We start from the raw sequence: 17,870 nt of genomic DNA on the forward strand, positions 1-17,870 counted from the left end.
CCAAAGAGCCTCTATAGTGGCCAACCAACCACCTCAATTAGTGAAGCATAGCTAACTGTCTAGCGGCAGCTTTCCAACCCCATCTTCACATGATTTTCCTTTGCCAACCTAAGTCTATTTGCTAGTCTTCATAGACATCAAATGCATGATACAGTTATATTAAAATACAAGATTTGAAAAGGATATCATTATGGAAATTTCTTAAATTTCTGTGCATAAGAAAATATAAAAATGATGACAAAAGTGACTGGGTGAAATGTACATGAACAAATGTTGACTGGATAAAACGTGGTAGTCAGAAGACGTCTAGGGAAATCTGTTATGAAATTCTGTAAATTTCATCATAAGAGATCAACCTGCATCCTGTACATTTCCCAACTGCTCACTGAGTAAATTAGGTAACTATCTTGCTCAGAGAAAACAAGTTACAAAATGCATTATTTTATCAAACAATGGTTTAGATTTAGTATGTTCTTTCTCCATTCTTAATACCATGATCAGTAGACACTCAGCAAAAATGCTCCAATTGAGAGAGTGTCACACAATGGGGTCTAGTTCTTCTCTGCTTTGCAGCTGGTGGTGTAACTGTAACCCATACTCCTACAGGGTGTGGTTCACTGTCCCATGCAGTGCCACTTAGATCACTTATAGAGAGAGAGTTTCCTCTATATCCGCGGTGTCTAACACGCTAGCCACTAGCCACATGCAGCTATTTGGCCACTCTAGTGGCTACTGCTTCAGGACTGGTTGAGCTCTACAACCTTACCTGAGAACCAGGGGCTTTTAGCTCAGGTTGTAGAGGCTCCCAGTTTTGTTTTCGCCTGTTGAAGTTACATAATCAATGCCCAAAGTGAGTGTAAGGTGAGTGAAATGCATCCAAAGTAAGAGTGGCAATGAGGACACAGAGGGTATGTCTAGATTACATACCTCTGCCGACAGAGGCATGTAAAATAGGCTACTCAACATAATCAATGAAGCGGGGATTTAAATATCCCCGGCTTCATTAAAATAAAAATGGCCGCCATGCCATGCCGGCTCAATTGATCAACGGCATAGCGTGCGAGTCAAGATGTGGATTGGTCAACAAGGGAAGCCTTTGTCGACCTCTCCTGTAAACCTCATTTCACGATCAGCTGAGCCGGTATGGCGCGGTGGCCATTTTTATTTTAATGAAGCCAGGGATATTTAAATCCTCGCTTCATTGACTATGTCGGGTAACCTATTTTACATGCCTCTGTCAGCAGAGGCATGTAATCTAGACATACCCAGACTGACTTGCTCAGACCAGCAAGCTGTTTTCAGGCTGAATTCTAGATCTACATACTATAGCAGAAGAAGTGATATGTACGAAGAGTACAATTATACTAGGTACGAAGGTGATTCCAATATAAATCTGAATGGAAAATACATTTGATTTGGAAAATAAAATGAAATTAAAGGTACACTGTTTATTTATTTGTATAGCATCGTAGGTGTTCATGGAACTCTTTAACAGAATAAGTCAACTAAAATAGGAAATGTAGAAATGTCCTTTTAATTTATTATTACATTTATACGGATCACTATGTACCATTATTCAGTAGTCACCAGTCAATGCATTTTAATTTGGGCCTGATTCTGTCATCCTTAGCTAGGAGAAATCCATGAGTAGCCCTAATAAAATCAGTGGGACTATTTGGTCAGAAAGGTACCCATTCCATGGGAGTAAAGGTGGTAGTGTTGGGTCCTTAATGAATATATCTCAGAAGAAAATTAAAACTATTTACAAATGAGAAGAGAAGGATTGTCTCATGCTTACCTGAAACTATAGTAAAGAAGACCATTGTCAGGCACATAGATGAACATAATTTGTTGGGGAAAGTCAGCATGTTTTCTATAAAGGGAAATAATGCCTTACTAATCTACTAGAATTATTTGAGAGAGGACAGGATCCAGTAAATATAGTGTACTTAGAGTTATAGAAAACCTTTAACAAGGTCCCTCACCAAAGGCTCTTAAGTAAAGTAAGTTGTCATGGGATACGAGGGAAGGGCCTCTCATGGACTGATGACTGGTTAAAAGACAGGAAACCAAATCTAGAAATAAATGGTCAGTTTCCAGAATGGAGAGAGGTAACTAATGATATCCCACTGGGGACTGTAGTAGAACCAACCCTTTTTAACATATTCATAAATAATCTGGAGAATGGGGTGAACAGTGAGGGGCAAAATATGTGGAAGATACTAAACTGCTCAAGAAAGTTAAGTCCAAATCAGACTGTGACAAGCTTCAAATCATAAGAACATAAGAATGGCCAGACTGGGTTAGAGGAACAGTCCATCTAGCCCAGTATCCTGTCTGCCAACAATGGACAATACCACTGGCCGATGCCCCAGAGGGAGGGAACACAACAGGTAATCCTCACACGATCCCGCCGCTGTCACCCATTTTCAGAAAAAGATTTTACAAAACTAGGTGACTGGGCAACAAAATGGCAGATACATTTTAATGTTTATAAATGAAAAATAATGCATATTAGAAAACATAATCTCTACTATACGTACAAAATGATGGGAACTAAATTAGTTATTGCCACTCAAGAGAGTGCTCTTGGAGTCACTGTGGATAGTTCTCTGAAAACATCCACCCAATATTCAGCAGCACTCAAAAAAGCAAAACAGAATGATTTTAGGAATCATTAAAAAAAACTAGAGAATAGGACAGAGAATATCTTATTGCCTCTATATAAATCCATGTATGACAACATCTTGAATACTGTATGCAGATATGGTCGCCTCATCTCAAAAAAATAATTTGGAATTGGAAAATTTTCAGAAAAGGGCAACAAAATTATCAGGGGTTTGAATGTCTGCTATATGAGGTGAAATTAATAAAACTGGGATTTTTTTCAGAAAAGAGGGGATTAAGGCGGGATATAATAGAGGTCTATAAAATCATGACTAGTGTGGAGAAAGTACATAAGGAAAAGTTATTTTCTTGTTCCCATAACACAAGAACTACGGGTCACCAAATGAAATTAATAGGTAGTAGGATTAAATAAATAAAAGGAAGTACTTCTCCATTCAACACACATTCAACCTGTGGAACTCCTTGCTAGCGGACATTGGCAAGACCAGGACTTTAACAGGGTTCAAAAAAGAGTTAGATACATTTATGGAGAATAGATCCATCAATTATCTAGGATGGATAGGAACAGTGTCTCTAGCCTCTGTTTGTCAGAAGCTGGGAATGGATGACAAGAGGGGAAATCACTTGATGATAACCTATTCTGTTCAATCTCTTAAGGACATTTGGCATTGGCCATCATCAGAAGACAAAATACTGGGCTAGATAGACCTATGGTCTGATCCAGTATGGCTGTTCTTATTTTTTGTCATGTGTCATTTATTTAAAACTTGTTAGTTGTTATTTTAATTTGCTGTCTATAAAATGCATCACAATAATTTGACAGCTAACTGTAAAATGTAAACATTTAACTATAGAGACAAAATGTGAATCGGGAAGGGCTAGATCCAGTGCTCATTGAAATCTATGAAATCAATGGTCCATAAATCATATAATAGAAATGGGGGTTTCTCACAGAAAGGCCAATAGAGGTTACAACAGAAAATTCTTCTGATGAACAAGTGTCCTCAGTGATCTTTTAGGACTGACAATTTACAAGCTGAGGCATGAACCCATGCCAGGGGAGTTAGTTCTACATGCTAGCAGACACACTACTGAGAGCAGTATGAAGTTGGCTAGGGCTAGCTATAGGGTGACTGGATGTCCTGATTTTATAGGCATAGTTCTGATATTCAGGGTCTTGTCTTATCTAAGTGCCTATTACCCTCTCCCCTTACCATCCTTCCCACCCCCCCCCCCCCCACCGCATCCTGATTTTTCACACTGGCTATCTGGTCACCTTGCTCGTGAGGACCCTTTGTTAAAATTCTGGCACTACTCAACTGAAGAAAAGTGTGGATATTTTGGATTTTGTCTCATGTTTCATATCTGCCAGTGATAACTTACCTGAGGACTCAGGAAAGTATTTTTGAAGGCATTTTATTTCTTTGCTTTGAGAAGGACCAGAATGCACCTAATTATAGGAATTGAAGTTTACTTCCTAGGACAAGACATTACCATGCATCATACCTTTTCTCTTCCTCCTCCAACTTCAGATCACAGAAGTTGAACAATGTGGCATACCAACAATTGACTCAGCATATATTTTCAGGCTGAAAGTATAAACATTTCCAGCAAAGTGCAGCTGACTAAAAGATTGCTAGCCACACACTGTCTCTTTCTTTACTATTATGAAACAGCAATTACATTTGGGAAAAAAATTATACTGCTGGCCCACACTTACCTGCTACATTCATGGTTTATCACAGTCTGAAGAGGGGGACTTATGTGGGTGCTATTATCAAAATAGCAGCAACACATTAGTCGACAAACAACACTAGCAGCCTGTTCAAATTTACACCTACAAATTTTGCTCTGTCCATTTACAGTGTGAATGGCAGTTCCATAACAAAGATTCTGTAAACTGAAGCCCCTAAACTGAATGTATGCAAACTGAGCCAGAAGATTATAGTAATGGAGCACAAGTCAATGCTCCCGAGGCACTATTGTGTATTAGATTTTCCTGTTCAACCTTTTCATAGATGCTACAAAGTCTGTACCATTGCACATGATTTTTTTTAAAGTGAATGACTGATGTTCAACTCTTTCAAGCATCAAAAACACCCACTTTGCCAACTGTTAAGCATCTCTTTTATTATTGTAGAGCATTCTCTTACCTTTGGCTTTTGACATTTCTCCTTCTCCGCCACGTTGGAAGGCCTTCGCTTCAACATTTTAAAATTTGGATTTATCCAGATTAGGAGCAGTTATCTGACTTCAAGCTAACTCAGTGTAACAGTGCAGGAAATATTGAGTGCACTTCAGCAGAATGGTACTTCCTTACACTACTCAGGAAATGACTTAACTTTTGTATGGGGGGAGGGAAGGAAAGTACTACATTGTGAGGTGGGGCACATCATCAACCATCAAGGCAGCATCAGCCAAAAGAATGAGCACAGGACTCAGAACCAGTAGCTTCTGAGTTCTCTTCCAACCACAGTCACCATTCATTCTTAATAATAATATAGGGACCCTGCTTCTTCCAGACATCTCACCCAGCCTTGCATTGATCATACCAATCAATGCAAGCATCCCTGGTCTAGAGTGGGAGCTCCTGCTATGCTGAAATGACATTTTTCCTCAATGGATTTGAAGATTAACATGAGGAGTGCCCAAAAATAAGTTGAAGAGAGAAAGACATGGCATGTGGGAACCCAAAGACCTCTTTTAAATTCTTTAAAAACAGCTAAGATGCCTAAAGTAGAAAAGAGATGTAGGGTATCCAAACCAGTATCTCATTTTTTGTTTTCATTTTCATATAATTTGACAAGGAGACAGAATAAGGCAGCAGAAATCCCGTAGCTTCAGTATCTTGAGGAGAGCTGACCAGATTGCCACCCTATAAAAACCTGAACCCATGCAAAACACTGCTGACTTCTCGCTGAAAGCTGTAGGAGAATCCAGCAGCTTTAAACATATACCTTCAACAGGATCTCAAATGAAGCTTTTTGCTATAAATGGATAAGCATGGATTTTTTGAAGATTAATTGTAGTAAAAATATGGATTTTGTATTAAAATTTAGGCAATTAAAATGTCAATGATAAAATTTGTCAAAATTACAATTTTTGAAATTTTCAACCAGCCTTTTATAATTTCATGGTTAGGTTTTGTTTTAATAATAAACTGTAGACAGCCAGTCATGGCAGATATCTTCAGGGAATAAAAATTCACAAATCTGGTTAAGCCATAAACAATGCAGATATTGCTTTGTTCTTGTCTTCCTTTTACAACCGTATTTGAATGAACCTGAATCCTGAAACAAGTTAAAAGGTGAGAAAGCAGATGAAATGTTTGTTAAAATCCAGCAAGAGATAGCCAGCTCTCATGACAAGGGCTGCCTTTTTCATATTCCTGTAAAGATAATTCTAATTTTCCTGATGCATAAATGAGGACAGGAATTAGGTAAGGGTAATTACTATATTTTTTAAATGTTCCCTTTCTTCCAGATTAACTATCAAAATAAGGCAGCTTGGATATCAATTTTCAGGTGAGTCATCATTTAATTTTGTTATGCCAACTTCTGTGTCTACAGATGCATGATTTAGGAGACAATGTCAAGTTTGGGTAGCTGATATGTTGGGCAGATTGGTAACGTGCTGAAAGAGTCTCAGGAAATGGGGTAACTGAATGGATGCCTGAAGTGTTTCTTTCCAGACTTTCGAAAGACAGGTTTTCTTTAAAAGACGCAGAATGTCTGTGAAGACAATGCAATATCATTCTTGTGTGTTGGCTGGACTCCAGTGAAATATGTGTGCAAGAGGAACAAAAGATTTCTGTTTACATATTCTTATCAGGTAGCACCAATAAAGAAATATGAGGGGGTAAGATATCCATCCTCATACAAATGATAGCAACACCTGAAAAGTCCATTTAGATTGAAACACATTACCATAAGGGTTGAACTCACCCTGGTAACTTAGTAATTACATATTTTGCTGTAATTAAACCATTTTTTCTTTATAAATGTATTATGGCATTGGATTGTGTTTCTCTTTAATCTTTTAAGCTATATGCAAACTTTAGAATTAAATCAGACTGCACTGATCATTAGGCTGTGATTCTGTCCACTGTTTAAATCTTCATGATGAATAAATGGGAACTCATCTGATATGAGTAATAGATGAGCTTCTCTTCTGTAGCATATTTATTGTTAAACAGGACGAAAAAGGCCTTTGCAAGAAATATAGTCTCCACCCATATCTATTTCTTCTCCTCATTCACAGACCAGACAAATTATAACAGCTTGAAGGCTGACCTGATTATCATCTTGTCCTTGAAAGGTTGATACATACATTAGTTTTAGAAACTGCCAGAGGAGGGGGAAAAAATCCAAAGGTAACATTAAATGTACTTAATTTAGTAAACCAGTATATTTAAAAGAGGTTTCATTTAATATTTAAAATAACAAGTGTGGTAATATCATACTTCATGATGATAGCCTTTCAATTGGATATCCCCCAAATACCCAATATCCCAATACTTTTGCTATGGATCTGATAAGAAGAATTGAAAACCTTATCTACCCCATACAAAATATACACCAACTTGAAAAGAGGTATGGTGAAGTCAATAAGAGCTGTAGCTACTGAACTCTTTTAAAAAATCAGGCCCTTACTATCTCAAATTGGGCATCCAAAATAAATGGACACATTTGAAGATGTTGGTCTTTATATGTAGTTTACAGACATACCTACTCTTAACAAGAGAAAGCAACGACACAGCAGATATTTCACTTGCTTACATCACAGTCAGAGTGCACCTTGTTGCACTCACATTGTGTAAATCCTTGGGAAGAGATTTCTGATCTCAATGGAGAGGGCTTAAATGTCACCAGTTTCAGCCTTATCAGTGGAGCAACACTGGCATGTAATATGGTAGAAAAAGACCCAAAACCTCAAATATATTTCAGGATGGGACTCTAATGCAAACAATAAGTGCTCTCAGGAGAGCAGGACAAATGCTATTCCCTGACCCATGGAGCACTGACTTGGCATGCTCCTAATCTCTGCTACCCTAAGTGGAGAGTGAAGTATCAAGAGTGTATGTCAAACTTCAATCCCACATAATACCGTCATGAACTAAATGGCCATGCCAGCCACTCTAGTGTTTAGAATCAACACTGGCCAAAGGAAAAATACTTTATTGAATATGATGAGGGAATGATTCTCAAAGAGAACAGCTACAGGATGTTTCACATATATCTTTTATATAGCTTTGAACTGCATAGATGAGATTTTTTTTCTTTTTCTTTGAGTCTAAGCCTTCCTTTTAGGAAAATTCCCAAGTGAGCTGTGGGTTTGTGTTGTAAAGTGGGTAGCCACAGGCTGCTCCAGTTTCCAGTAATGATTCCACACTTATGATTTCTGATGCAAGTACGTCACTGGTAGATTTCCTGTGAGATTATTGTAATCAGAGCCCTGCTTCCTGTATGTGTAACAGACAAAAAATCTTCCAGGAAAATTCTAGTGTGGTTCTAGGTATATGTGGATACAGCAGAGACCTTGTAAGTATAGATGGAACTTTAAAAGCTAGAATGCAATGTTCATGTCTAGGACATCTCAGTCAATTACATTAGTGAATTCTGAGATTACTAATCAGCTACCTGAGCGTTTTATATAGGTACATTGCATGACTATACACGAGTTGGTTTATAATATACAAGCTATTACATAAGTTGTAAGAAATGTCTTTACAAATATATTGAAAGAATGAGGACCCAAGGTTGTGATGCATTGCAGATATACTCACTGGGAAGGCCACACAATTATAGTACTTTAAATAAAAGATCTGCGGTAAAAATGTGCAGATGCTCAGTGTTAATCTAATACACAAGATATAGCATGTTTCATTCTGCAGCTTGGAAAGCAGCTTACCGTGCAAGCACTAGCAGTGCAGTTGGGGATTGTTCAGGGTACCTACATGATGCTGCTGGCCTTCCTATCTCTGATTAGAATCAAGATCAGCAAAAATAAATGCTCTGATTAACTCTAATGCAGCCTGCTGTCAGGAAACTCTTTGCAGTCTGAGCCATTTTTTTTTTACTAGTAAACATCTCATGTTAAATTTCTCCAAGGATGTCAGAATGTCAAGCTGCCATACTTACATCATTAGAACAGCTGTTTAAATGCTACCATGAAAAAGAATAAAAGGAATACACTCCCTATAGTCTCTTGCAGAGCTTGAATTTAATTTGGCCTTCAAGGAGGAGGGTATTTCTTCTGTCCCCTTACATGTAGTTTCAGGTAGGCAGGATGAAAATTTGGAATAACCACTTTTGAGTCATATTAACATATAGATCCAGTTAGCTTCACCAAGAGAATAACAAGGGCTGGAATGTCCTCTTGGACATTCTCTTTGGACCAGGGGAAACTGGGGACCAGGGGAAACTGGGGAGCAAACACAGGCGGGTCTGAAGGGAAACCTTAGGGATAGCCATGCTCAAAGAAGACACTTGGGCTGATACTTATGGTTTGTTATTGTTTTTAAGTGAAACCCCATGAAGGGATGAGCAAGGACACTAACTAAGGATGTTAAGAGGTGGGTAATTCACTAATCATGTAGTCGATACATTTTTTTTTATCAACTACACCATTAGTCAACAAGGAAAGGCTTGCTTAGTTGTGGCTCACATTGGGTCTGCTGTGGCTCTGCAGGTTAAATGTAGTAAGAACTGGGCACACAGGCAGACCAGCTCTTACCACATTTAAAATGCAGAGCCGCACCAGGGACCAGCACAAGCCAGGATTGAGCTAGGCTCTCAGAGTCCTGGCTCACACTGGGTCCAGCAGCCCCTGTCCATGAGGCTTCCTGCTGCTCACAGGGAACCCTGCAGACATGGGCTGCTGCCAGAACAGCCTCTGTCTGCAGTGAGCCTGGTCCCACTGCGAGCAGAGGCTGCTTCACAGCAACCTCTTCTGCCCCCCTACCGCACTGCTGCCTCTGATAGAGGCAGCAGCGCAGGAGGGGAGCAAGGGGGGACAGGTGGCACTGCAGAGATGGTGCTGGGGGAAACTGGCTTTTAAGCTGTCTCCCCCCAGCACCAGCTCCTGTCCCCCCCTTGCTGCCTCTACAGAAGCAGCAAGGGGTGGGGGAGTGCGTAGTCAAGTAGTTGACTCAACTACCCAATAAACCTAGGCTTGTTGGATAGTCAACTACTTGCTATTCACTTACATCCCTAACACTAACTCAGAATATGTATGTGTTCTGTTGGTTAAGGGAAAGCAACTCAGGCTAACAACACATATTGCCTTTCCTCTGCAGCCTCAACAAACAATCCAGGGATTTTATTTATTTTTGGTTCCAATTTCTCTTAAGTGTTGTGATTCCTCTTCCTGTTGCCTAGTCCCCCTCACCCTACTCGATACTCTCTTTTTTTGCACCGATTTTGTGGCTCTGCCCCTGCATACCTTTTCCTACATGGTCCTTTATTAGCCCACACTCCCTCTTGTGTATCATCCCCCCTTTTTACTTTCCCATCCTCCTACCCATCTCTCAGAGATTGTCCTTCATCCCTCATCTAACTGATACCAGAGAAAGAGAAGAGAAAGCAGGCTTGGAATCTATTGCCCCACATCTTTAGTAGCTGAACTAGGCAAGGTCTACACTAAGGAGCAAAATCAGACTAAGGCCTGCAACTCCAGCTATGTGAATAGCATAGCTGGAGTTGATGTGTCTTAGTTCGACTTACCATGGCATCACCTTTGCAGGAGGTCAACAGGAGAAACTCTCCCATTTACTTCCCTTGTTCCTTACAACCCTATAGAGTTCCAAAAATGACGGCAGTGCGATCAGCGGTCAATTTAGTGTGTCCTTACTAGACCCACTAAATCGATCCCCGGGAGATCATAGTCTCCCAGTAAGTGAAGACAAAGCCTGAAATGGCACTGCTACCAGTCCCCTCCCACGCACATACTGCTTGATCGGCTTCCGCGGCCTTGTGTGTGAAGGGAGGTCTGCTGTTCTTTTCATCCAACCCTGTGTGGCTGGTAATCAGCTAAGAGTGGAATGCAAGTGCTTCATAGCCATAGGCAAGGGTAAGGTCCTTTCACTCTGGAAGCAGCAGGGTCACCTTTAAGCCTGTGATGACACAGCAAGCTAAGGCTCCACATTTGTATGCAGCAGCAAACTTTTACGGGTTTTACATACTAGCTAGAAGAACACTAAGGTTCTGAAGTCACATATTCAAAAGTTAGGAAACAACAGTATTAAGGTAGCCTGTACAAATGTGATTCCTTTGTGCATGTGCATTTATACACTCAGTAAATAAATTATCATAATTTTTCCCTCCGGACCCCTGCCTCATTCAGGGCACAAGACGAACCTGCTCTGGGGATGAATCAGAGTTGTGTAGTAAAGGAAATAGTTGTTTGTAGGACCCCTGCCTCATTGTGATACCAGTTTTATGTCAACGAGGCAAGCTCTATGGTAATGCAGGAAGTACTGTGGTATTTCCTTGGCCCTGCATCACTAAAAAATCTGACAGCCTCAAAATCTAGAATGTATTTATTCTTACGATATTCCTGTGAGGTAGGGAAGTGATATTTTAATTTTACACATGGACAATGGAGGTCCAGAGAAGAAGTAGCTTGTCCAAGGACATACAACAAGTTTGTGGAATTAAGCTCAGGCCTTGTGAGTCCTAGGCTAGTGCCTTAAACACTGAATGCTGCCCTGGAGAATTGGAATCTAACCTTGTCCTCCCAGAGGTCTTATGTGATATTGGATAAGTCACCTGCACCAAACTCTTCAAGGATGGTCACTAATAGTTTGTTCCTCAATTTCTGGGAACCCAATATGAGTTCCTGGGTTTAATTTGCAAAAGTGCTGAGCATTCTCAGCTGCAGCTGAATTGATGCAACTCATGTGGTACTTTGAACAGAAAATCTTGCCCTAGGTGTCTTAAACTAGGCACTTAAATTAAGTGTATACTTTTGCTCTTTTCCACCTGCACAGATCCTGTTGCAAGACTGAAGCCTTAAACTGTAAACATATTGAAGCAAGAACTGTCTTGTGAGTTTGTACAATAGCTAGCATTATAGTTGGGACCACTGTGTATCACTTCAATATACATGTGATGTATTCATTTTTATGGAGTTTTCTCAATATTTTATGTTGAATTACAAATTGTTTTTAATAAAAATGAAAAAAAGAATTAAAACTCTAATGAAAATCTAAATAGAGGAACCAATAAATGTTAAAAACAAAACATAGCCCATGATTTTAAATTATCGTAAACATCCCATACCTACCTTCCCCCACTCACTCTCACTACTTCTTGCACAAAATTAAACTCAGTTTGTAAGTAGAGATGACCAAGAAGTTGCAGCATTTTCTGATTAATTTGGTTTTCTCTTCTTCTCATGAACTAGATGCTATCAGATTATTATTTCCTCAAGCTCAACGTTATTCAAGTGAATTTTGTCTGCACAATTGTTTGATCAACTGTTCTCTAAATTTTAGTACTTTGAGCTATCTTGGTTAGTTAAGATTGATCAGCTTAATTACCGACTATCACTTATTTTTTTACAGTAGATAAAAGTTTAATTACACTTACAACATGAATATTTGTCTGCACAAATCTTAAATTTGCTTTACATACATGTTAGTGCAAGCAAATTTAATATTCTCTTTCCTGGCACTTTTTTTCAGTTGATATTTTTGTCCCTTTCTAAAACAAATGCAAAGTCAATGACATTCAAGTTACACTAAGAAATTAAACAAAACAAGCTCACATATCCCTAGCTGGAATTAAATTTGCCTTGGTTTAGGAGGTTGTCAGAACAGCAGACTTTCTTTCACTAAAAGATCTTTATTCATATTAAATATGCAGTATCTATTACACTGATGCCTTTACATTAATGTTCCTGATGTTGCCCTGAATTGGAAATCCTCTCTGCACCTCTCAAACCATTGCTCAGCAGTGACATTATGTGTCTTCTCCTACATTTCTAAATTGACTCTGTAGGAGAGATGCAATTCAAAATACGGTCTTTTTTTTTCCAATTTATGGAGCGCCTATCCTAAACCACAGATTTAGGTCTTCTCTTCTTGAGGAAACAGATGTGACTTAAAGGGCAACAACATTTAGACTATTTTGGATAAAGATGGGAAAAGACTGTTCTTGGAAATGCCTTTCCACCAACAGTTACCCTTCTAAATGAGAGGGCAGATAGTTCAAGTGACTCCCGACAGCTATGATACTAATATACTAAGATCTCTGTACTGCACTCTCTTATTGATGGAACAAAGCATGTGCTTTAAATTAAACATTGATACTTTGTAAGTTTCAGAAGGGTAGCCACGTTAATCTGTAACTGAAAAAATGTAAAAAATGGTAAGTAGTCTTGTTAGTCTCTAAGGGTATGTCTACACAGCAAAGTTATTTCAAAATAACAGCCATTATTTTGAAATAACTTTACTAGCATCTACACAGCCAAACCGCTATTTCAAAATTAATTCAAAATAGCGGAGTGCTTATTTTGAATTTGGTAAACCTCATTCCACGAGGAATAACGCCAAATTCAAAATAGCTATTTTGAAATAAGTGCTGTGTAGACGCTTTTATTGAAATAGGGGGCCTCCAGCCTTCCCAGGGTGCCCTGGTGGCCACTCTAGCCTCAACCAAGAACACTCCTCTCCCTCTCTCCTCCCTGGAGCTCTTAAAGGGGTAGACTCTGGCCACAGTGCCTGTGCCAGCTCCAAGCCTGCCAGCCCAGAGGCCCCAAAACATGACCCTGCAAGCCACTGGTAGCCAGCCCTCCACCGCTAGCCAGGAGCAGTCTGCCAGCTCCCAGGAGCCTGCCAGGGCCCAAAGAAGGAAGGCATCTTCCTGTCTAGAGTGGAGATCATGGACCTTATTCAGGCTTGGGGAAGATGCCCCCAACATCCATGATCTCTGCACTAGATGGAGGAACGTGGCTGTCTATGGCAGGATAGCTGCCAGCCTGGCCACCAAAAGCCACATGTGAACCCAGGAGCAGGTTTGCATGAAAATCAAGTTGTTCCAGTGAGACCCTCAACCCTGAGCTTCCCCTGCCCCTTCTTTCCCTTGATTCCTCCCTCCAGCTCCCTCCTCCCACATTTCCCCCTCTCCCACCCTCTCTTTTCCCCTCTCCCTACTCCTTTCCCCAGTCTCACCAGAGTTTCATTCCCTCACCCCAGTTTTGTTAAATAAAAAGAGTTTGTGTTCATGAAAATACATGTATTTGATTTGACATCAGGAAGGGGAGTTAGGAAGGCAAGCAGTCAGAGAAAGCTGAGAACCGGCTGTCCAAGAGGGGTCCCTTTAAGAACAGGACTCAGATAGCCTCAGGCAGCAGCCACATAAAGTAACTCCTGATCTGATGCCCTGCTGCACCTGGTTCTGGCCGGCCTTAAATACAATTCAGCATCCACTCAGTGTGGACATGCTATTTCGAAAGAGCAAAACACTATTTCGAAATAAGCTATTTTGAAATAAGATATTTCGAAATAACGCTGTAGTGTAGACATACCCATAGGTACTGCAGGACTACTTGCTGTTTTTTAAGCTTATTCATACTTCATATTACTGCACTGTAGTACTTGTGCACATTCTTAAAGCCTGGGACTTAAAGACATGCCTACAGTTAAACATATGCTTCAGTGTAGTCCTGAGTAAAAAGATGGACTTACTGAAATGCTTCTCTGAGTCAGGGCTTAGGCGCTTTACTGAATCAGAGCCAGAATGTTCAGCACGTTGCAGGCCTGAACCTTAACATTCTGATCCTGCCACTGACTGTAATAAGCCTGGTGTCACATCAAGCCACGAGTAAAACTTACTCCTGTGCAGAGGGACAAGTTGCAGCAGTTAAGACCTCTGTACACAGGTGAACTGTATCTGAAGAGACAGGCTGTCATAGGAAGATAAGCCATAAATGGTGTGGGCTCATTGGTCAAAACCCTAGCCCTAGGAATTTCATGTGTTAGCAAAGCATAACATCCAAAGGTAGAGGTGTAATTCTTTAAAAGAACCACTTCATTTCACAAAATCAGAGGTGAGGTGATCTACCATAAAAAGACTATTCTTTTGAAAAATCCCCAAAAAAGTAAAGTAAAAAGACTGACAACAGAAAGTGATCCAGGGAAGGGCAGTATTACAGTAGCATATGTATGTAAAATAATAGCTAGACAACATTTAATTTTCTTTTGCGTATGCATCAGTGCCTCATTTTGACAATTCTAGAAGATGCCAAGGGAAAGTTGTGCTTTCTATTGGCAGTACTTTGTCAGCAGCTGCACTTAGTTTAATTAAAATGTAACTATCAATCATGCTTTGAGCAGCAGGCATTAGTCCTTTTTTATTTTTTTAATTGCAAATTTTCACAACATTGACAAAGAGAAAACACGTGAAATGCTGAATTTCCACATAACACTACTAACAGTAATATTCCCCTTTAAATAGATCCATGACTGCAATCCAGGAATTATTTGCCTTTCTTTCTGACTGTAGCTCAGGAGAACCAAGTAACAATGGAGGAAACAAAGCCAGCAGATCTAGTAACAGAGGCAAACAGAAACTTCCCCTTGTAAGAAGCTGCCAGTGAGATTGTACAACATATATTAGTTCATTTATTTTAAAAATATACTCTCTTAAGTATAATTATATTTTAGCAGCACCAGCAATAAAAAATTCTAAAACATATTACTGGAATGTCTCAGTAATTTACATACATACCTGCCATGAAATTGAATATCTAGGGCTACCATATTGGAATTTTCAAAAAAGAGGACACCCTTGAGAGGGAGTATATCTATATCTTTAAATGTTACATTAAATTCATTAAATGTGAGTTGGTAGATACTGATACAGATACACTCCCCCTCAAAGGTGTCCTCTTTTTTGAAAGTTCACATATGGTAACCCTAAATGGTTAATGTGTCTACATCCCCTAGCTGTCTCTGAAAATCTCAGCATGGTATTTAAAAACACTGAAAACCATAAGATGAGATTCACCCTGGTGATAAGGGATGTGCACCTGAGCTACTGCATCCCCTAAATCTCACAGTGGAGATGTAGGGACAACATAATCACAAAGGGAGACCCTGTGCCCTTATGGACCAATGCAAAAGAAGATGTAGCCTGTCGGATACAGATAAGTCACTAGATAGGTGATATACAGGAAAGTCATCAAACATTCAAGCTCTGATGCTTTAATAGTGCCTGCAGAGATATATTACAGTGTATTACCCATCAATGGTGGGATGAGTTTCTCTCTCCCTGTTACGCACTTAGTTCCTGGCACAGAACCTAAATAAACCAGGTTGTGTGTGTTAAGTGGTGATCTGCACTCTTTTTCTGTATTCTGTTGAACTGAGCCAAAAAGCATTTATAAACTTATTGCTACTAAAACTTCTTAAACAAACACACACCGAAATGCAGCAAAAAGCAAGCGCTACAGATATCAAAGCACTGGAAAGATTAAAGTTATATGAAACTCAGTAGTTTCTGTTTGCTCAGTTCCTGCAGATCTTTGGTTTCAATTCTGATGGGTTCACTTAAGACCTTATTTTCTGATTCAAGTTTTAAAGAACCCTGAACTCTAGCTGAATCAGTAACAACTCCTTATTTGTCATGCATTTAATTATCCAAACCACGTAAAGGCCACACATTTCACATTTAGGTATAAACCATTCCTCAAATTGTCAGAACACATTAATAACATTTCTGAGAGTCCTAGGATGTGTTTTGAGTTTGGAATGTGCCTTTGGACTGTGCAATAGACATTCTAGCCCATGTCATACCCTGCTCTCATCAACCTGCCATTACATGAAGGCACTAGTCATTTAATTTTGTGGCTAGCTGAACACAGGGCAAGAGGCTGAGTTGAAAGAATGAGGGTGTTCATAAGGAATGGGGGAATTTAGCTAAGATTTTAGGGGATATGAATAAAAACACATCATTATGAGTCTGTAGAGAGGCGTTCATCTGGAATTAAGAAAAAAAACTAGCTAGAGGGACAGTGAAGATAATTTCTACCCACAAACAAACTCCTTCAAATAAGCATGGCACAAAAACCACAGTTCATATGCCTAACATCATTTTGACTGTTTTCTCTGTTGTAGCCCTTGCAAACACACTTCCTCAGATTATGCATCTTTTAGATTTTAAGATGATTTGTGCAGAGACTGTGAGCCACATTCTCAGCTGATATAAATCAGCATAGCTCCTATGGAACCACAGATTTACACCTGATGAAAATCTGGCTTTTTTCATGAGTAGATCTTAGCTTGTTTTGGGTGTTACTCTAATAAAAATAAGTAATAGCCACAACTCAGAAATATTGGCTACTTCCTGAAATTGGAATAAACTATGGTTTACATAGAATCATAGGGCTGGAAGAGACCTTAAGAGGTCAAGTCCAACCCCTTGCCCAAAGCAGGACCAACCCGGGACTTAAAAACTTGACTTTTAAGTCAAGCCGGGACTTAAAAACTTCTAGGGATGGAGATTCGATATCTCACTAAGTCATGAATTCCTGTGCTTCACCACCTTCCTAGTGAAATAGTTTTTCCTAATATCCAAGCTAGACCTCCTCCACTGCAACTTGAGACCACTGCTCCTTGTTCTACCATTTGTCACCACTGAGAACTGCCTCTCCCTTCAGACAGTTAAAGGCTGTTATCAAATCTCCCCCCCAATCCCACCACTCTTCTCTTCTGCAGACTAAATAAACCCAAATTCCTCAGACTCACCTTATAAATTATGTGCTCCAGCCCCCTAATCATCTTCGTTGCTCTCCACTGGACCCTCTCTAATGTGTCCACATCCCTTCTGTAGTGAGGTGGATGCAGTACTCCAGATGTGGCTTTGCCAGTGCTGAATAAAGGGGAATAATCACTTCTGTAGATGTGCTGATAATGCTCCTCCTAATGCATCCTAATATGCCATTAGCCACTTGACTCATATCTAGCTTCTCATCCACTGTAATAATCCTCAGGTCCTTTTCTGCCAAACTGCTGCTTATCCAATCAGTCCCCAGCCTGTAGCAGTGCTTGGGATTCTTTCGTCTAACTAGGCATCGAGCCGTTGATCACTACCCACTGAGTACAACAATCTAGCTAGCTTTCTATCCACCTCGCAGTCCATTTATCCAATCCAAACTTGCTGGCAAGAATACTGTGGGGGACCACATTGAAAGCTTTGCTAAAGTCAAGGTCTATCATAGCCACCGACTTCCCCATGTCC

At 39.8% G+C, this 17,870-nt stretch overlaps 1 protein-coding gene across 4 annotated transcripts in view; it reads right to left on the bottom strand.

Annotated features, from left to right (window-relative positions):
* Positions 1 to 17,870, bottom strand: part of SAMSN1 (SAM domain, SH3 domain and nuclear localization signals 1) — a 396,747-nt gene that overhangs the window by 42,635 nt on the left and 336,242 nt on the right. Inside the window, exon 1 of one of the 4 annotated variants that reach the window (XM_014580526.3) lies at positions 4,782 to 4,937. The exons of the other annotated variants lie outside the window; for them this stretch is intronic. Coding sequence (XP_014436012.1) covers positions 4,782 to 4,838 — 57 coding nt within the window. The 5' untranslated portion in view covers positions 4,839 to 4,937. Of the gene's footprint in view, positions 1 to 4,781; positions 4,938 to 17,870 lie in introns of those variants that run through there. 4 annotated transcript variants of the gene reach the window in all.

Source organism: Pelodiscus sinensis, chromosome 1 (assembly GCF_049634645.1).
Source record: "Pelodiscus sinensis isolate JC-2024 chromosome 1, ASM4963464v1, whole genome shotgun sequence".
Classification (NCBI taxonomy): domain Eukaryota; kingdom Metazoa; phylum Chordata; order Testudines; family Trionychidae; genus Pelodiscus; species Pelodiscus sinensis.